The sequence below is a fragment of the Bactrocera tryoni genome, chromosome 3 (assembly GCF_016617805.1).
Source record: "Bactrocera tryoni isolate S06 chromosome 3, CSIRO_BtryS06_freeze2, whole genome shotgun sequence".
NCBI classification, from domain to species: domain Eukaryota; kingdom Metazoa; phylum Arthropoda; class Insecta; order Diptera; family Tephritidae; genus Bactrocera; species Bactrocera tryoni.
The window spans coordinates 3,506,587-3,529,154 of record NC_052501.1 but is presented as its reverse complement, the minus strand read 5'-3'; the positions used below and the strand labels follow the sequence as shown (position 1 = coordinate 3,529,154).

At 35.9% G+C, this 22,568-nt stretch overlaps 1 protein-coding gene across 1 annotated transcript; it reads left to right on the top strand.

Moving 5' to 3' along the window:
• The first annotated feature begins 761 nt into the window (after positions 1-761).
• LOC120771178 (homeobox protein orthopedia) lies at positions 762-21,764 on the top strand. The gene is made up of 5 exons (XM_040099069.1): positions 762-1,294; positions 8,492-8,774; positions 10,781-10,910; positions 20,272-20,359; positions 20,705-21,764. The coding sequence occupies exons 1-5, from the start codon at positions 1,165-1,167 to the stop codon at positions 21,169-21,171; spliced, it is 1,098 nt and encodes a 365-aa protein (XP_039955003.1). The 5' UTR covers positions 762-1,164; the 3' UTR covers positions 21,172-21,764.
• Positions 21,765-22,568: the final 804 nt, after the last annotated feature.

The window sequence follows — 22,568 nt, the reverse complement described above, 5'->3', positions numbered from 1 at the left end:
ATACATATATGAGTTGTAATTCACATAATAATATTTATTTTTGACATTTTCAATTCTCACTAATTCGTTTCATAAGTTAGGCTCCGAGAGAATTGCAAAAAACTAATAAGAAACTCTATGTAACTAGCTTAATTCGATAGATATTAGCGTCTGTGAAGTGAAATGAAGTTAATTTGCGCTATGCACACAAAATAATGAGAGCCAAAAGCACGAGTGAGAACAGCGCGCTCGCTGTTGTATTTGTAATTGTAGCGAGTGATTGATAACGCATTGGCTTTATCACCATGGAAAATAAGTCAAAAGCCAATTCAACAATTTGTTTTTCTACAATGCGAACATTTGTAACTGTTGTTTGTTGGTGTTGTGTTTTCTCATTTTCCTGCACGAGCGCAATGGCGTTGCTGTGTCTCTTGACTGGGTATGAGTTAGCCTATGCGCGTTGTATGTGTGCGTGTAACTAACAAATTCACAAGTATATGTATGTATGTATGTATGCAATACTAGAACAAAACTTGTGTGTGTGTGCGAGAGTGCGGCAACACCCCTTAATGTATCTTAGCGCCTACCTGCAAACCCATTATAATGGCCAAGAACCGGAAAACTACCCTACGCGCGCTGCCTTGTGAAAGCCATGAAGGAGCGAAAGAGATAACGCGCTACGGGGTGCTTGTCTCAGCATTTCGCACAGCACAGGACAGCGCACTGTCAACGGTTGACAACGCATCGCAGGACCTACAAGGCGCTGCCGTGGTGCCGTTTCATTCAGACACTTGCCGCCAGCCTGCTCGGTCGAGTTGACGCATTTTGCTGGCATTCAAATAGCTAAGTCCAGGCGGTGATTGTGTCAGTCGGTGGTTGTTAGTCGTCACATCAATTAAGTATATGTGCGCGCGGGAAATGCGATTTTCATAAACGCAACGTGTGCTAAAGGTGTCCAACGGCAGTGAAACTAATCAATTGCGAATAATTTGTCTTTATGAATACTAACAAGCATTTCTAATTGTTTACTAAGTGCAATTAAGTAACTTAATTAGTAAATTTACTTTGTGTAAAAGAACAACTGTGTACCAAGGAAGGAGTTGGTAATATTTACCGAAATTGAAAACTGTGCAAAATAATAAAGTTTTAGTGCCAAGTTGAAAGCAGCAATATTTATTTTCGAAAATGTTGTCCACCACAACGTCACATCCCATCATGGCTCCCGTTATGCGTCCAGTTCAGGAAGGTCCTGTATCAAGACCACGCGCTGTCTACAGCATCGATCAAATTTTGGGTACGCAGACGAAGAGAAGAGGTGAGTCAATAGCGCAGAAAGGCTGTTTTTTGTATAAATGAATGTTAAATAATAATTTTGTTTTTGGAAAAAATGTTACTTTTAAGTATACTTAATGTTTTTCCAATGGATATTCAGAGTTTTTGAAAATATTTCGAATGATTTCTATCAAGAAAAAAGGAAATGGAAATCAGTCTGCTTGCAAATTGCATATACTAGCTCCTTTTCTTTTGACAGCCGTCGGTCGCTTTTACTATTTTATAGTTTTCATTCTGATCAAAATAATGATCGTAAAATGTTGTTGCCACAGCCTAGAAAGAATTGTCAGAACGTGAGAACTGGAAGTTAAACACGGCAAAACATCAAAAGGCGGAGGCGTCGTTTATAGCACTAACTTCACTTGTTTCTGTATATTTTATTTATTAGATTTCGTGATTGAGGGATATTTTTGTCAGAAACGGTCCATACCTATTTCATTTTTCGATTTTCTCGTGTAAATTTTTAAGTCATGGGCTCGTTAATTCGGGGATTTCTTAGAAGCTTTAAGATCTAATTATTTTTGCTTTTTTACTCAATCAGAACGGTTTCAGAACTTTGGCAAATAATGAAAGAATAATTTAAAGTGCAAATATTTCAATAATTATTCTTATCCTGGTCAAAATGTAACTCAAAATAACCTTAATAGTACGCAATGAAAGGCAAATCAGCTAAATCGCTCTTTTGCAAGGTTCAAGTACCCTCTAACTAATATACAAGGTCTGTCGCAAAAGAAACAGGATTGTTAAAAAACAACAAAAAATTAATATTTTTCAAAAGTTATATTTTTTTATTCAAAGTAGTTTCCTTGTGCTTCGATACAGCGTTTAGCCCGGTCAATTAGCATTTCAAATGAGTGTTTAAGGCCATTTTTTTGAATGCTCTTGAGAATATCGGTCGTCGCCTTTTGGATAGCTGAAATATCCTAAAACCAGTGTCCTTTCATGGGCAAATGAAGTTTTCCAAATAGGTAAAAATCACAGGGTGCCAGATCAGGTGAGTAGGGTGAGTGATTAATGGTTAATATGGAGTTTTTTGTCAAAAAATAAGTGACAAACGTCGGCCGATGACACGGCGCATTATCGTTCAACAGGCGCCAGGACCCTGCCTCACGGTATTGTGGTCGAGAACGACGAATGCGTGACAAAAGACGTTTCTTAACACCAAGGTAAAACACAGCATTAATCGTTTGGCCAGGTGGGACAAACTCTCGGTGTACAATACCCTCGGAATGGTAAAAACAAATCAGCATTGTCTTTATTTTTGACTTCTGAAGACGACCGACTTCTGATCGTCACAGAGGTCTATAGGAGGAATAGGCACTGATCACCATAAACTATTTTCATCGTTTGAAATGTTTCAGTAAACGTTCTCCCAAGTTTAAAACAAAATTTAATATTTGCTCTTGGTTCAAAATGCATTTTACGACCAATGACCAAAAGCTGCTGTCACTTTTTGATCGATAACATCGATTGTAGTTATCCAATTGTCTTAAAATTTTTACGAAATGTCAATAAGAGATCAAACTTTTTATTTCATATACCCACCAATAAGTGGCGCCACCAGAAACAGTTATATTTAAAAAGTTCTGTTTCTTTTGCGACAGACCTTGCATGCTATTGAAGTGTTCGAGTATACGCTAACTAGTTATACGTAAAGACTATGCTAATGATTAATTTTTTAAAAATTGTCTCATTTTAGTTAAGTTTGTCATAATATTCGCTATTCTCAATACCTCAATACGAGATGTAATTCCATTCTAGTTAAATGGCTACTTGGTCAGGTTCAAGTATCCGCTAACTAGCCATAAGTATGGTTTAAGTGTTAACTATATTTTATTTATATTATTAGTAAGAAAGTTCTTCAAAATTAGCCTATTTTATTGTTGTAAGGCTACTTTCTATGAATTCTTTTTTTGAAATAGAGCGCTTTGATTGAATTATTGAAAAAGCAACAGCACAATGCGTTCTCCTATACATTTTGGTGTATGTCTCTGGTCTATACTGGAATTTGGTGTTTTGAAATTTCAAAACAAAAAACTCGAGTTCCGAGAAGTTTCCAAAAATTGTTTTTTTTTATTAAAAATTGCAAACTAAGCTCGGTTTTTCTTGAGCACTCTAAAGAAAACACGGGACTAAACAAGCACTGCTTCCTTTTCCTTTAAATGTAATTATTTGATATCGATGAAACCGCGCGATAAATGAGCGTAACGTTCTCAGAAGAAACTAAACAACGCAATTCAATTTCAAATCCAGTTACGCCAATAATATACATCAAGCTGCTACAATATAGCGATCTACGAGTTCCCATATGATCAATGCGTTCTAATAAATACATACATACACTAGGAGAGACGAAGAAAACCAGTTGACGACCCTCGGAAAGTGGTTCCTTGGCATAACGTGTAATCAAATTTTAATGAGCCTCAAATTAACAATTTTTCACAACTCAACGATATGTCTGCGACGGCAGAACTCTCGTGAACACACAGCAGGACATCCAGGAACGAAAAGGAAAAGGACGAGGAATGTGCTCATATAGAGATTGTATGATTTTAAATTTTCTGCTTGGATTCTGCACAATGAAGCGCCGGTGAAAACATATTCACACATATATTTTTGTAACAGTTGTTGTATACACATAGATTTTCATTCATTCATGCAGTTAGTGAAAGGCAATTTGGTAAGTTGGCATCAAATTACTTATCATCGAATTAAATACGGGGGTAACTATCCAAATACGGCCCAGATGGGCGTGTGAGAGCGCAATACAAAATGGAAAAGCAAAATATTTTTAACTTTATTCCACACGGCAGCAATGTTGTTGTAATTGAATTGCAGTTTCACGCAATTGCTATGTTGTTATTGGCTTTACCTCAACGTCAGTCAAACTATTGCCATTTGTTCGGTCACAAGTGCCTGCCGCTCGCAACGACGTCACGGCATAGCGCTGGCGATTGCCAAACGCCGGTGTCCTGCGGTGACATTATGCGATTTTCATATTTGATTACAACAAGACGCACAAATATTTTGCCCGAAGCAAATTTGTAACTGAAACACTCATTACGGTTATTATTAGTAGAGACGTCAGCGTGCGTGGTGGTGAGAGAAATTTATTGTGTTGCTGAGAAAATCGTATGTGGAGAAAAAAATTATGCGCTAACGCCTTGAAGTATATATTACAAGCTATAATTAGTCGCAGCATCCATGCGAGATCCACGGGAAGGCTATCAAAGCGTTTGTAGAACGCCCATTAGATTTATCAATGAGTATCGTACTTAAAATTTTCAATATTTAACAATCTAAACAATATTTTCCATACAAATTTTTTCCATTTCCAAAAGTTAGCTTAAGTAGATTAGCTTCGAAATAAAGAAAAAACAACAAAAATTTTGGTTTTAAAAGACTTTAAATTTCAAAAAACTTAAAACTTTTTTGACTTCATTTAGGTGGTTTGATATGTTTCTATAGCTAGCCTGTGATTTTTGGAAAACTTTTAGTCGTACAGAATATGTACTTTGGTATCCGATCAAAAATGACCCGGACTGACAATTTTTCACATATTTTAAAGCAAATCTTTGTTGTCGTCTTCAAACTAGGTTCATTCAATTCAAATTTCCATTCACTTCGAAGCCCTTCGGTGCCAGACGGGTGATTTTTGGAGCACCATTCGCTAGATTGTTCAACAGTTTCGCAGCCACATGCATAAAATCACGACTCGGCAATAGTAATAATGCGATTGATGAATGAAGGATGCTCAGATACGTTGTCCAACATCTCTTTTGTGCCCTCTACTCGGTGCCGTTGACGCGCTTCATACTCAAAACATTAACCAAAACTTTAACTAAAACATTAACCAGAACATTAACTAAAACCGACTCAAGTTTTATCGCATCCATAGCTTTTATCCTTCTATTAAAAAATCAACTAACTTGCCAAATTATTTCGGGATTAACATTTTTTTTTAATAATTTACTTTCGAAGAGCTTTTACTTTCGCAAACATATATCCCGCTTGTGCATTACACCGTCATTAAATGAAATTATTTAAACTCATGCGATATAAGTAGGCATTTCTGCCCTCAATTTCAGTTCTGTGCAGCTACTAATGCTTCGTTATGCGATAATATAAACAACAACAACAATGCGAAATCAAATCCAATGGCATGGTAGCTTTTACTCTGCTCAAAATGGCTCCATAATTTGCATAAAATCAAAAGGACTCGGTAACACCACGGCCATGAGTCCAACAACGTGTGCTTAAGCTATTATATGTGTATGTGTGTACGTGGACACATTGCTTGTATGTAGTAGTGCTCATGTGAGATTCCGCCAGTTTTAATATAAGCTCACTTTCATGTTGTTGTTTCGCTGCATTGGTTTAGTCAAAAAAGCCGAAGGTGCCAAAATATTTGCACACACTGTGGTTCAGTGGTTTTTCGTCCAGTGCGATATTGCTGGCAAGCACACAAACACACAAACACAGCCAACCCAACTTTATTCAAGCGTGTTTGTTTAAGCTTATATACACATATACATATCTCTGTATATAGTGGCGTATGTGTAAATATGCAGGGATGCTGTGGCGTCTATTGATGGCATTTTGTTCGTAATCTGCTCAATCAATGCCCACTTCGCTGAGGATGAGCGCTGAAAGCTTTGATATTGTTAGATGCGGTTGTGTGTGTTATGCTTATAGTAAAACAGTTATTTATGCAATGGTGTGCGCCAAAATGGCTCTAAGCCGATCCATTTCATGGTCAACCATATCAATAATTGAGTTAATGACTCATTCGACGGTGTGACATGTGGTTTGCTCTCAATACCTGCATTTTCAATTTGTATGCTAAAGAGGATGTCTGCTGCGGCACGTAACTGTTGTTGAATATTCGATTGATTAGTCGCTAAATTGCTCAATAGCAGATTTAGACGTTTTAAAAAGGGTTAAATGCGGGGTTTTAGTGGAAGTCAGATGAAATATGGGCATAGATGAAATTAGGCATTCATTTGCGAGCCAGAAAATATTGAACAGTTTTCACTAGAATAAAATTTTGAAAATAAATGATTTTAAAATACTTAATTTAAGGGGTTATATCCACTGGAAAGTCAGAAAAAACGCATAAAAATTATCTTATATCCAAGTAAAAAAATTTCATAATAACAATAAATGAATGATGCTTTGCAAAATCGAAATTATTGTCAAAAATCTTATTCTTTCAGTGGAAATTCAGGTCGATCGGTCCAGTCATTTCGGAGAAAATTTCTTCACAGTCTCTAAAAACATGGTTTCGAAAAGCATTTGAAGTTTCTAAAGCTCAATACACCAAGTTAAAAAATGCTTTCATATCTCCAAAACTATTTCACTAATCGACCAGTATACATACATACAAATGTATATCCTCACCTAAACAGTCAAATAACGTAACATCGCTTTTCATAAGTTTACAGGCGAAGGAAAAACAAAATAATTGAACCACTCTTATTGAACAAAATTTGATTTTTGGCTATAAAATGGTTATATATTGGTTATAAATTGGTTATATATTGGTTATACATGGGTTATATATTGGTTATATCTGACAACGGCAGCTGAAAATTTCATGCTACTTATATGTAATATGATGTAGTGAATCGTAAACAGTAAAAAATTCAATTTCGATTTTTATTTTGCATGTGAGTGACGATGGTATTGATTTCTTTGTGCATTAACATAGCATATCTGTAGGCGTAAATTAAATTTTTTAATTTCAGATGTTGCAATTTATTTTTCAATGAAAGTAAGAATAATGTGAACACTAAAATAAAATTTTCACTTCTTTAACTATGAAGATTCACTTCGATTAAAGATTTTGAGCAACACTAGGTTAAAATTTTTGTATGATTGGGCAGAAACCTTAGATAATTTTTTAAGGAGACTTGATTTAAGAAAGCAACGTTGGTTATAAAAATTCTAATATTTTAACATATGGAAGTAAATCTAACTCGCACTCAAGTCGAATTTTAAATTGTTGAATGTCTCCAGCGCAGGAAATTGCTGCTTAAATCCAACGAACACACATACCTACGCACTCACATACACATGTATGCCATGAGAAACACATACGACGTTTTCATACAAGCGACAGCACACACACAGACCCATCTAAATATATGGCACTTAGGCACTTAGCCAAAATGTATACTTAAATACACTCTTCAATGGACTTTTTCTTTCAAATCAAATTCAATTGAAACGCCATCAAATTGAAACTCAATGGAAATGAGGCAACAAGCGCAACGCATAATTCTTTTTATTGAATTGAATTTGCAATTTTTTAACCCATTGTTTGCACACTTGGTGTGTGTTTACCGAAAAAATTCCTTTTGATTTATTGATTTTGAAATTTGCACCGATAAGCGGTAATTGTGCGTGTGTGTGTGTGTGTGTAGACATTTGTGCGATCGAATCAAGCGAGAAGCGAGAATTCAACGAAAGAAGTGCACAATTGGCAAAAATACCAACCAACACACACATACAAATACGCCTGTAATCGTGTGTGTGTGTTCGGCTTTGGTGAATAGCAAAGTCATGCGGCAAGCTTGTTGTTGCTATTGTTCGAAAATTATTTCGTGAAGTATTTGAAGAAGAAATTTTCAATTGTTTAGCAGCGCTGAGAAGTCGGGTTGAATTGGTTTGTTTATACACTCGCCGGGAAGAGCTTGAGAATGGGCGGAAAGTGGGTTGGTGTGGCTGAGCAAGCGAGACTGTGCGTGAGCCGAAGTAAGCTGGCGTTGAATGCGCTTGAAAATCAATGCGAGACGCCAGTGCTTAGTCGACCAGCTATTTAAACTTATTTTAATGCTATTAATGTGAATTAGGCGCAACCACCCCAAAAAGGTGTGCAATGAATTAAGGAACTGCATGTACATATGTATGTGTGTAATACAGTGAAGCCTTGTTGATAATAATTGTTTGCTTGTTTTGAAAAAATTACATTACAAATTATTATATTGGGTAGTCGAAAAAGTCTTTTCGTATTTCTAATCAAACTTCAACTTATTTTTTATTTTATTATAAAATAATGATATTATATGAAACATTTTCAAGTTAAATAATTTTTATATATTCTTTAAGAATTTACATTTCAAAAAAGTTGTTTCAAATTACTTAAAAATTAATGAAATATTAATTTTTGCATTTTCAGATTCCACCGAGTCCTTGAACAGTCATCAAATACATATTCTACATAACAATAACAATAACATGAATAATCATAACCTTAGTAATAGCTCTAGTAACGGCAACAGTAGCAACAACAATATGAGTAGCATGAATTCGTTGCATCACAGTCATCACATGACACAACGCGACGAATCACCAACAAATATGGACAACGGTCTCGATGTGGACAATGACGACGAGTTGTCCAATAGTCTGAACAGTGGACATGATCTGGGTGATATGGAGCGACCGCGCAAGGTTCGAAGGTAAGAATCACAAAATATGGTCTTAAAAATGTTGGTTTCCTAAATATTGCCGGTTTTGTATGTAAATTGGAATGAATTGAAAATTTTCTGGCGTTATCGAGGTTTCACTGTTTTAAGAAAGCAACTTTCTAGCAGTGGACTGCTGTACAAATTCTCATATGACTTGAAAAGTAGTAAAATATAATCGCGGACAATTTTCGATTTGATTCCATTCTATGGCCGAGATGAATATTTTAAATAACTGTAAACAAAAAATAGCGTTCATGTGTTTTTGGGCATTTACAACATCTGAAATGACAATTTTTTTTCTAGTGAAAAGAGTTGATTGTTTATATAAGGTTCTATTTGGCATATTTAGAATTACCCGAATTACCCGAATTATGGGAAATGAGCGCCGATTTGTTCAATTACTTGTTTTGAATATGACTTATAATGCCACTATCGTTTTACCCTCGACCCTGTGGGCAAACAATTTTTACATTCGACTTTTACACGCTTTTTTTGAATGAATTTTTCATCAGAAAAATTATTCTTGCTGTATATGCCCTAGCCTTGTCCTTATGGAACACAACTCTTTTACTCTTGACCAAAGCTGATCACCTCTGGGCGATTGCTTCTTTCACGCGGAACAATTGTTGACAGGACAGGCTCGGATTAAGATGTTGACAGTAACTCATAGTAGATGTTGCTCTGCCAATCCTACTATACGCACATAAACCCTTGCGGACAATCAGTCTTGGCTTGGCCGCCGTTTGAGTCGACTCACTGCGATTCGATCACGACCGTTTTAACTTGACGTTGTCGTAATTGATCCAACTTTCATTGTTAGTAATAACTCGCTTTAGAAATTGATCGATTTTGTTGCGTTTCAACAGCGATTTGCAGCTGGAAACTCGACCCATTAGGGGTTTGGCGCTAAGTCGTATGGCATTCATACATCGAGCTTCTCTTTATATCCAACCGGATTGAAATGTTACCAACGGGTTTTTGCGCCATGTTTAGCTCTTCGGTAATTGAAAATGTGCTTACATAATTGTCGGACTTAACATTTTATTATTTTATCGATATTTTCGTCAATTGATTTTCCAAAGCGCGATGCATCTTTGACATCAAAATTACCGGAACGAAATCGACTAAACTGAAATTGCAAAGTGGCGTCTGATTGGCTCCTACAGCGTTAGGATTATAAGCACTATCCACATTTTCGGTCACGCTTGGGTGTACTTTCTCTTCGCTGGCGTCCATCTTCTTTAAGCAATCATAAGTTTTGGTGTTTTTTAGTACGAAATCTTAACTTTCTAACATCATACGGCATAACCCCATCATACTTATACGCAGGATACAGATTACTAAAGTCCGTCATTGGAAAAATAATGGGTTTCCTTTTAAAATACCTAATACAATATTTAATTTTTTCTTCAAAAATATTATACAGTAGTTTTTTCTAATATTTAAAAATCGATTTTTTAATATAATTATATTAAGACTTGCCATATCCTGCATTATGGGGTTAGGAACTCCTTTTCAGTCTCTACTAAGTACCAATTAAACCTCGTATTTTCATTGTTGAATTGTCTGAAAATGCCTTAGCTGAGACCCAGAGCACTCAAACTTTTTTATTCACGAATACAAATGGTGAGTTAGAAGCCTTCCTCTTTGAACTTTCTTTTCTTCTTTCGAATTGTTGGCTTTCACTTTCAGAAATTGCTTTCAAACAGTTCTAAACCTAAAAAATAACTTCAAATGTTTATTTTTTATTGCCTATTAAAATCCGCTTAAAGATCTGTGAATAATAAACTCCAAAGCCGGGGAAGCAAATTGCAAGAGGCGAAAAGCAATCGCATTAAATCTAGCTTCTGAGCGTTTCGCCAAAGCGGCTGCTTTGATTCATTGAGACAAATTCTTTCATTTAAGTATATTATATAAGTACAATGATTTCATTTATGCGAGACTTAACTACAAATATAACAATAATATTAATTTCTTTGCCATTGATGCCGTTGCAGATCGCGCACCACATTCACAACATTCCAGTTGCACCAACTGGAGCGCGCCTTCGAGAAGACGCAGTATCCGGATGTCTTCACAAGGGAAGATCTGGCGATGCGCTTGGATTTGAGCGAAGCACGTGTACAGGTAAATAGACGTTGAATTGTGATTTCACTATCTGCTACATACATATGTACATACAAGTATGCAAGTACTTGCTTTAGTCGCTGGTTGGCAGCACATGAGTCGACTGCAGCTCGTGAATTGTTATCTGATTTTGTAATTATTTACGGATTAGCGCATTTTAGCAACAAACAATGGCAGCTGCTGCACGCTGCTGCTTTGTATGCGCGCAAATCTGTGCGTATGTGTGTGTTTGCAACATTTATTTGTATCTTATTTTCTTGCTGATGTTCCCATGGCGATTGTTGCAATCAAGCACTTTTAATATCACCTATAATGGTTGCATTAACGGTGCGATTGTCCGATCACGTGAGTCAATTTGATTGTAAGTGGATGATGAGATGCCCTCGACGGTGCATACGTACACATGTATTGCTAGGATGTTGCTCGACATTGGCTTTGCCGGCGTTTAACTGGTAGATAACTCAATTTTTTTCTTTTTACAAATATTTCGTGAGAGATAGTTTTTTTGATATAACAAAATAAGTGGTGATTCTATTAGATTTCTCTTTGATATTGAATTTATAATAGATTTATATTAAGTTTGTTACCCTTTGACGGCTGGGAGTTGGTAGTCGCATTTGTATTAGTTTTCTATCTTAATTTATGGTACGCTTGCTTTTCAATAGGATACTTCGTTGACAAAAATAGATACAAATATCTTGGCTTTGAGCGGAAAACTTGTATGACATCTACACTCTCAGGTGGTTCTTCGAAGACTGTAGTGCAGTCCGGGCCAAATTTCTTGAAGATCGTGATCAGATCTATGGCAGTTATATGATATAGTCATCCGATATCGGCGGTTTCGACAAGTCAGTTGCTTTTTGGGGGAGAAAGGGATGTGTGCTAAATGTCAGATAGATATTTTAAAAATTGAGCGATTTTTTCGCGTATATATTGGGTAGTCGAAAAAGTCTTTTCGTATTTTGTCAATAAATGTCGTTGCAGTCGTATATCTCCAGTTCTACAAATCTGTCATGCCATATAGTATTGGAAAGGTGAGTTTTTAAACTTCATTTAACCAAAAAAAATTAAATTCGGGGAAGTTGAAAAAAGTGACAGCTTTTCAAAAATGAGAAAAATTGGTCTAGCAAAGTGGTACATATTTGGTTCATTAAAGTTCATTATAAATATAAAAAAATAAGTTAAAATTTGATTAGAAAAACGAAAAGACTTTCTCGACTACCCATATATGCCGGCAGATATGAGTAAATCGACTCAGCTCGTCATGCTGTTCATTAATATAAATTATATACGGTTCCTTCACGGTATTATAAACTTCGTGGCCAATTTAATGTACAAAAAAATCGCGAATATCAATTTAAGTGCAACATAATCGCTTGCAACAATGCGAATTATTAATTGACGGCACAATTATTGGCTCTTCACTCAGCAATGACTTTTGTTTGGTAATTATTTTCGCAATTCAATTTCCAGATTAATGGGTTAATTAGCAACAATTATGCACATTTGCAAGTGTGGGTGAAAACGGGTTGTGCCACAATATGTAGCACGTTTAACTGTACATGTATGCAGTAGCCGCAGTCAATTATGTTGCTAATTATGCAAATTACATTCGCAACAATTGCCACAATCAAGCATAACGCGTACAAATGCTACACATACACACACAAATGTGCATGGAACTGTGTTGGTGTGTTTGTGTGTTCGAGTAAGTGGCCGTACAACTGTTAATTCAAGTGAAGGATTTGCAGAGGTTTTAGCCGCATCTGCATATGTATGAAAGTATGTATGTTTGTGTAGTTGTTGCCATGTACGCGTAATTTGCATAAGAATACCGCTCAAGTAGCGACTTACAGTTGTTGCTGCCGCACAATCAAATACATGCTGCACGCGGCGTCCGCCGAACGCTTATCCAAAGCTGTTGATCGCTTGCTTTTTTCGCTTTTTTCACTGATGAGAATTTAATTTACTGGCAACTTGGTGTTTTTGTTTAATTTTGTTTATCGTGGTTGTTGGTGGCAAGTTGTTAGTGTGTGTTTGTGCATTTGTAAATAGCGTTAAAACATTTTAAATCGCTTTGTGTATACAAAACATTTGCAGTCAACGAGTTTTGGGGTGGGTTAACCGTATCCCATATGCGCCTGGGTATATGCTAAGCGTCCTCAAATCGTATAAAATCTTTATTTTGTGAGAATTAAGGCGAGGGGTGTTATTTCCTTGCTTTTCATCACCTTCATTAGTGCTGCAATGAGCTCTTAATAGCGATTTTCCATTTGATTGCATTTAGGAATTAGTGAACGGTGTCATTGATTTGCTCGAAAGGTCGTTGCTGGAAATTTAGGCAATAAAAATGCGCGGTGTTAATATTTTTATTTTTCTTAATTGCAATCGCTATCGACGATTAGCGTATGCAATCGATTGTTATTGCTATAAATATTTAATATTAGTTTAAATAAATATTTTGTTTCATGAATGGCTTAAGAGATCTCGTAAAAAACTACTTTTGTTATCAGTCGCCTCTTTTTGAATAACTAAATTTGAATACAAGATGTGTCCCAAAAATAACCGAAATTTATAATGGGTAGTCGAAAAAGTCTTTTCGTATTTCTAATCAACTTTCAACTTATTTTTTTTTATATTTATAAAGAATTTTAATGAACCAAATATGTACCATTTTGGTCGACCAGTTTTTGCAATTTTTTCGCTAGAAACATCAGTGTAAAACTTTTTTGGTTTTTCGTCGAAAAAGTGCGACAAGTAATTTTCACAGACTTTTCTTGAAGCCAAATTTACTCCATTAAGAGAGTTCTGCATTGACCGAAATAAATGTTAATCCGATGGTGCAAGGTCAGGGCTATATGGTGGATGTATTAAAACTTTCCAGCCAAGCTCTCCCAGTTTTGCCAAGCCATCAAAGATGTGTGGTCTAACATTGTCCTGATGGAAGACGAGGTCCTTTCTGTTGATCAGTTATGGCCGTTTTATTTGGATTGCTTGCTTCAATCTCATCAGTTGTTGCCAGTTAAATGTAGAATCAATTGTTCGACCAGGCTGGAGCAGCTCATAGTGGATGATTCTTTTCAAATACCACCAAACACTTAGCATAACTTTTCGAGGCGTCAATCATGGCTTTGCGACCATTTGTTGAGCTTCACCACGCTCGGACCATGATCTTTTTCACACATTATTGCCGTATTTGATCCACTTTTCGTCTCTTGCTATCATTCGCTTCTGAAATTGTTCGATTTCATTTCGTTTTAGACAATTCATGTGGTACCAAAACGGCGAGCTTCTTTTTGTAGCCCGGCTTTTTTAAATGGTTCAAAACCGTTTGATGATGAATGTTAAGTTTCTTAGCGATGTCATGGCTGCTTATGTAACAGTCCTGGTCAATCTTTTCCATAATTTCATCGAGTTTTTGAACGAAAGATCGACCAGAGCTAGGTGCATCTTTCACATCGAAATTTTCAGAACTGAAGCAAGCGAACTGATACAGCATCATCTCCGTAAACTTCTAAAAATTTCATTGGTGGCTTGCGGGAAATTCTTCCCTTTTTTACAATTATTTTCAAAATATTACGAATTTCTTCATTATACGAGTATTCACTCATTTTTGAACAGCTGTAACTTTTTTCAACTTCCCCGAACTTTTGGTTAAATGAAGCTTAAAATCTTACCTTTCCAACAGTATATGGTGTGACACAATGTGATTGGTAGCACTTAGAGATATATGACTACAAAGACAACTATTGACAAAATACGAAAAGACTTTTTCGACTACCCAATATTTCCAAAAAGTTCGGTTATTTTTAGTTTAATGAAAACGCAAGTGACCAAATTATTGGCTTGAATTACAATTTAATGTAAAATATTCAGTGAAGGTAATGAAGTCATCGAAAACTTGCCTTATACGAGTCGCTCATCCATTTGGTTAATGTTTTGGGTATAAAAACCTGACCCTTCCGAAAAAACGACGTCAAGAAAAGGTTGCAAAAAAGATTCCTGACAACATAACTGATGACCTTATTTTCAGCAAACGTATGACTGCTATACCTTAAACTACAGTTGTAAATAAGATATATGCAATTAACATTTCTCAGAAGCAAAACGAATTTACAAAATGCATCTTCTCTTATCAAAACTTGCCTATAAATATAAAAATTATCATATGGTATATCTCATCTGATGATGGACTCAGATACCAAAATGTAATAAATCAGATGTCTCATCTTTAAACAGTTTTGTTTTCCATCATAATTTGTTTGGCGTGAGCTTCAAACTTCAATTGAAGTGCCATCAAGGGCAATTTTAAATTGTCTATTGAGTGTTTGTTGTTATTGTTTTTACACTAATTTGACCCAACAAGGGCACAGATTAAAAACACAAACAGCCAGTGCCTGAGCATATGCCGAAACACCACCCCTCACCCTTCCAAATGATGATCAATCGGCAAAATACAAGCGCAATCCCCTTTTCCCTAATGACACGACAATAAAGATGGCAATAAAAAACATATCACAGCAAAGTGAGATAACGGCTTATTGAACAATTTGAGCACGAAATTAACAAAAACGGATTTAGCGATATTTGAAAAAAAAAAAAACACTAACAATGTTTGTTTACATGTGTTATGCTCGTGGCTGATACCTTTTCGAGAAGCACGCCCAACGTGCCCGACGGAATATCAACGTACTTGTATTATTGCGCTTAAAATACGTTTGAGGACTTAGCAATAAAAAAATAAAACATATGTATGTATGTGTGCATATGCTTCATTGTTTGTGTGTGTTTGTTGTTGTCACAAATCCGTTTGTTAGCTAAATTGGTCATTGATAGTATCAGTTTGCGAAAAAATCAAAAATTGCGCATAATACACGCTCACACACGCGCGCACTTCAATTGCTTTCCCATAACTCGTGTCCGCACATACACACACATATAGCCTCGTATGGTGTACACTGGACGAATGAGCATAAATGAGCGTGTTGTAACATTTTTAAATGCACCGATTAGTAGTCACTAAATCGCTAACAAGTACCGTACATTTTATACTTACACACACGCACATGGATATACACATATACACAAACTCATATAAATTTGTGAATGCAGTTGTTGGTTCGTTGCCTGTCATTGAATCAATCGGGGTTTTTCCTCCTATCTGCATTAAATGAGCCTTCAACGAGCTTGTCGCGCACACATGTGTATTCTTATTTGCATATATGTGTGTGTGTGTGCTTTGTAAAGGGCACATGGACTCGGCGGACAACATGTTGGCATGAAGATGGCAATTATTTTCGGATTTAATGCACTTGGAAGGACATGAGCGCCGACTGGTGGCGGCGAATTGAGCGAGAAAACATTAAGTCGAAAAGTGTACATGTATATCTATATGTGTGTGTATAAAAATGATACAATCGCGTTGGTCACACATGTGCCCATTCGCACACACTCACACGCATGGCATGGGAACTCATGTGTGCTTCAAACTGGCTGGTAACTAGTTTAGTATCAGACAATTTGTATAAATATACATCGTTTCTGATTTGATGGGGTCGTTGTTGTTGTGCCACAGAGAATTATCCGCATGTGTATGAAAATATTAATATCTATTGATGAGCTTATACATTTTTATTGACTTTAATATGACAGCAGAATTATTTGTGCAAATATACTTAGTGAGGCTTTGGAGGATATATGGCCTTGGAGTATGTGGATGAAATGAAATAAAAAAAATTAAAATTAAATATAAATAAATTAAATAAAATAAAAAAAATAAAATAAAAATGAAATAAAACAAAATAAAATAAAGCAAAATAAATTAAATTAAAATCAAATAAAATAAAATAAAATAAAATAAAATAAATTAAAATAAAATAAAATAAAATAAAATAAAAATAAAATAAAATAAAATAAAATAAAATAAAATAAAACTAGAGTAAATTAAATAAAATACAATAAAGCAAAATAGAATAAATTAAAATGGAAATAAAATAAATTGAACTAGAATAAAATTAAAAACAAAATAGAATTAAAAAATTAAAATAAAAAATAATAAAGCAAAATAGAATAAATTAAAATGGAAATAAAATAAATTGAACTAGAATAAAATTAAAAACAAAATAGAATTAAAAAATTAAAATAAAAAATAATAATACAAATTAAAATTTAAATTTCAGCATGAAGTGACATGTATTTGAGAAATAGTAAAATGGGAATAATAAAATAGAAATAAACTAATAAAATAAATAAGAAATAAAAAAATTTATTTTAAAAATTAGTTGAAATGAAATAAAAAAATATAAAAATATGAAAATATTAAAATAAAATAAAATAAAATAAAATAAAATAAAATAAAATAAATATAAATAAAAAAATAAAAAAAAATTAAAATAAAATAATAAAAAGGAGTGAACCAGAATAAAAAAATAAAATAAAAAGTAAAATAAAAACAAAATTTTATTTTAAAAATGAAATAAAGCAAAAAAAAAAATAAAATAAATTGTACTAGAATAAAATTAAAAAAAAAAATAAAATAAAAAATTTTAATAAAATAAAATTTAAATTGAGACTTGAAGTGAAATGTTGCTGGGAAATGCTTATGGATTAGTAAGCGTCTGCTATTTATGTTTTAAAACATTCTACCCAGGATCTTCCATTCCTCTCCTTTTGGTTTTAATCGTATATACAGAGGCCATTTATTTAAAAAAAGTTCATCTAAAATACACAGTTGAGTTTTTCGATAACTTGTTTTGTGTGGAATATTTTTATTTTTCTTATCACCTTGAAAATTATCTTGAATTTTTAGGTTTAAAAATATTTCTATGAATATGGGCACCACAACTGCTGTAAAACATATTAACTTTCCCTAAAAAAAACTAACGAATCCTCACTTCATCCTCATAAAAAATATTCTCTCGAAATTTCAAGAATTTTAGCACATTTCTCTCCCATAAAATTTTTTTTCTCCGTGGAACGTTTTTAGATTAAGGCATGCATAAAATGCCGCAGCTCACATAATTACCCGGAAGCGTGTCTACACATCCGACTATTCACTGGCATAAACGAATAAAGCAAAGCATTTAGCACAATTATATTTTTCGTTTCATCTCAGTGCCAGAAAATGATACGAATATTCACTTGCGTTACAGCAGTCCTTGTAACAATTAAATGCCACCAATACACACCCACAAACTCATGTGATTGGCTATGCATACCCGCCCCAAGCTCTAGGGCATCTCGAATGTTACAGATTGTCAACGAAATCCCACCACACCGACACCCAGTCATGCAACTCATCTCCATCATTACAATAATCATCTTTGCACATATCTGCCCCTTGCCGCTGCCACCCAACTCTTGCTACCACCGAGTTGACTTGCCTGCATTGTCGTCTAGAAATGACAGCATTTAGGGCAATTATTGCCAGGAAATCATTACTAATTTTATTCTCGCATTGCTGCGCCTGCATTGTTGGGCGAACAGTCGACGTAACTGCCGACATCGGGCGTCGACGACCGCTTGTCGATTGTCCTAAGGGAGGCGAGCAGGCTTATTGCTTATTGAAATTAAACCTTAAACGCCCTTGCACCCCTTGAAGGCTTCAATATTCGCACTTGGTTGCGCATTGTTTAACATTTAGACAGCTTACATGTCTTGTGCTTCCTCTGCCCCATAGCTACACAATTTTAGCTGCCTCCTAACATCTCAAGCTAAGGCATGCAAATGCTAGTCAATTTGAAAATTTCAACTTTGGTGAACTTTGCTACACAATCTCGGTATTTTTGCTGCTTTGACCTGCCAGTGGGGTGGTGATCGCTCCGGATTTCGGTCCTTGGCTTTGTGCAAATTTGCTTACAAACAATTAATTTTCTTAATACCCCACCGCAACAACCCACACACATACCATACATACGCTCTCGTCAGGCACATTTACCGCAGACACGCCCGAGCCACAGAACAAGGCTTGCGTACAATGCATCAAAAGGATCTGGGCACTTAAGCAGTTATCTATTTAAGTCGTTGGTTGCAAGTATGGGTGCTCAGCGCTGAGGAAATTGCTCTCTGTCAGCTGCATACATGCTAACGGAAATGTTTTCCATACACGCCCACTCCGAAATTTAGCTCTCAACACAAGTTCGGCAAAAGCTTATTGCAGGTAGTCGATTTGCTTCTGATTTTGCATATTTTAGAGTGTGAGTTAAGTCGAAAGATGTAAATAGATGCTTTAAATTGACTATATGAGGTGCTTAAATAATATTGAGGAATCTGATTTAGAGAAATGAGGAGGAGTTAATCGAAGAAAAGAAAGAAAACTCCGAAAGCCATGGCTATATGACTTCTTTCAGACAGTGAGCCAGACCTTCCCTTCAGTATGCGTAAATATGAGTGTAAAGCCGAATGCGTAGAACCAAAACCTCGGCTATCATCCTAGAGATATGCTTCTCGATCACCAAAAATCATTTAGGAAAAACTCGGAATATGAAAGTTATTGCAATGCCTCTAAACTTTCGAATTTTAGATCTAAGCATCCATTCTTCAGAATTACCCTGCACTTACGCGCACCTGTGTCAAAAAACAACAAAAATAACTAGCAAGCCATTTCGAAAACCAGCTCTGCTTACTCCGATGCTAACGCATACATATATTTGTAAGTATGTATGTACATAACCAATTTGTTGTTGTTAAATTGGGCGCACTCGGCTTAAACACGATTGCAAATTGCATTTAACAATTGTTTGTGCGACTGAGCACTGCTCGAGCGCATGAAGGTGGCAAGAGGTGGATGGCCATTTGCCAGTCTTTCACCTTTCTGAGGTGGTTCTTGTTGTTGTAGTTTCTTCGCAACTTGCCAAAAAGGATTACAGCTTCACCGCAGTCATCAGTCTAAACACCTGATGCGATAATTCTGGTGGTTGGCGTTGCATGCCATTAGGTTATGACCTCCCATGCGCACTTTCTTCTTAGTCAACTTCGTTCAGGAGTCGGAGTCGGGTAAGCGTATGTACTCCGGCTCTGTTGGGGTTAATATAGGGTTGTTGACTGAAGACAAGCAGAGGAGCAGCTGACTTCCGATTGGATTCTATTGTAATGCTTGCTATGCTGTGATCCTCCGCTTCCCCAGTTCATCTCAGCAAGGCGTGAAAAGAGGGTTGAAAGCTGCTGTCGGTCGGCAGTGGTCTGTAGTGCAAATATTCGCCCTCGTAGGCATGTTGTAGAGTAGCTGTGGGTTGCTCGGGGGTTGCAGTGTTGCTAATGTAATGCAGTTAATATAGTTATCGGTTTTTTTGTTCTATATGAAATAAGTTTAAAATTTTTGGCAATTTAAATTAATTAAAATTATTGTTTTGTTTATTTTTAGGTGTGGTTTCAGAATCGTCGTGCCAAGTGGCGAAAACGCGAAAAATTTATGAATCAGGATAAAAACGGATATTTGCTACCCGATCAAGGTTGGTATTTCTTACAAATTCATAATTTTTATTAAAAAATATCGAAACTGTTTTCCAATTAAAAAATTTTTGTCCAAGTTCCTAACATTTTCTGTTTAGCTTTCATTATTCTCATTAATCGTGGAAACTGCTTCCTAATTTTGATTTATAATTTATTAATTTACACGACGCTAATGTTATTTTAATTACCTTTGCTGATCACAAAAATAAAATCTTATTTTAGTAATAATTTTCTTGTACCTTTCAAAATTTCTTTATTAATTCAATTAACACTTTTTAGTTTCACACGCAATCGCGTATTTTGACATCGACTAATGAACACGCTTTCCTTTCTTGCATTTCCAGGTTTGCCTGATTTTCCACTCGGCCTACCAATTCCGCACGGCATACCCGGCCATCCGGCCACCTTGCCACCCGAGTTCTGGCCACCACACTTTGCCTTACATCAACACTTCAACCCCGCGCTGCTGCCACCCAGCCTTGTTCCGCACTACAAATTGCCCAACTTCCACACCCTTCTCTCGCAATACATGGGCTTGAGCAATTTGAATGGCATCTTCGCTGCTGGCTATCCGCAGAATCTGTCGCTACATTCGGCGGCGCAAGTGAGTCCGCCATGCAGCAATAGTCCGCGTGACAGCCCACCCAGCCAGTCGCAAGCGAGCCTCGTCTCGTTGGTGCCCACCTCCATGGTGGCGGGTGGCGTCACGTTCACCTCGTCGGCTGCAGCCTCGCCCAAAAGCCCGTTGGCGCCAAGCGTGGCGAGCAGCGCCTCAACGCCCGTCTCGGTGGTGACCAAATGTGAGGACTGAACTTTCCTTTGAAGCAGCTACGGTCGTTTGGTGGTGGTGGTCACGGTTTAGTCGCAGAGCAAATGTGGCGCGTTAATTGTTTCACGCTGAACACCCTTAAGTAGTTCGGACTAAGAATTATTATGAGTGCTAAGAAATTTTATATGTAAATAAATAAAATATCAAATAATTTATATTCAACAACAGTTGGTAGCTTTTAAGTTTTGAGTGACGAAGGGCAAGTGATAAAGACTTGTAAGCAAAATTATGCCCACATACTGATGAATATGTTAGTATTTATCTCCAGAGATCGAATTTATATAAAACTCTTTTTGTAATTATTATAATATGAAACCCTTACATGTGATTGATTTCATTTAGTTGATAAAGTCATTACATAAGGCGACAAATTGAATATGTAAAAAATGTGTGGTAAACATTAGTCTCATTGGTTTTCGGAAATATTTTGAATTAGAATCAATGAAGTAGTGATAACTTATAAAAAATATGAGCAAATGTTCAATAGAATAAAAGTATTGTACATTAAATATTATTATAGAAAAGAATAAATAATAAGAGTACTTAATAGAATAAAATTAAAACTTTACACAGTACTACATATTGCTGTAAATCTTTTTTTATGAAGGTGGTTTTGCCGGCACTGAAGCCATACGGAACCTGAAGTTTCAAAAGGAAAGACCAATGCTTATTTCTCGTATACTAGTTTCAATAATCGAGATGCTTCAGATTTTCCTATAGTAAATACTATTCATAAAGTAGCACTATCCATTCGATTTTTCGACAGAAAATTCGTACACTTGAGTAACAACCAATGTAGTATAGAGCAGTTTATAAAAATGAAAAATTGAGAAATTATCTCTCGTCAAAACATGTCAGAATTTTTGAGCTTTAGTCTTCTCTTCGTTGAAAAGGAAAATGGAAAGGGTGATCCAAATAAGAGAACTTTTTTGAATAGCCTTTTTTGACAGATCACCCGTGAGTCGTGCCAAGCTGTCATGTCATTTTTGTTCAGCATTGTTTGGCATTTCATCATGGCAAGATTTATGCCTGAAGAACGTTTACAAATTGATCAATTTTATTACGAAAATTCACGTTCAGTGAAGAATGTATTTGGCGCGCTTCACTCAAGTTATAGTAGACGTAATCGACCTACTGAGAAGCACTATCACCAATCTTGAGACCCAGCATTTATTATTGGATAATATTCGACAGAATAGACCACGTTCAGATCGTAGTGAAGAAGTTATAGCAGCAGTAGCTGAGAGTGTACAAGAGTGGAAAGTCGATTCGGCGTCGTTCCCAGCAACTTGGGCTGTTTGTGCCAGAACTGAAGTCGCTCCACCTTCCCAAGTGACATCGCTTCGCTCTGTGAGCTCTTGAAAAGTTTCAAGAAGATC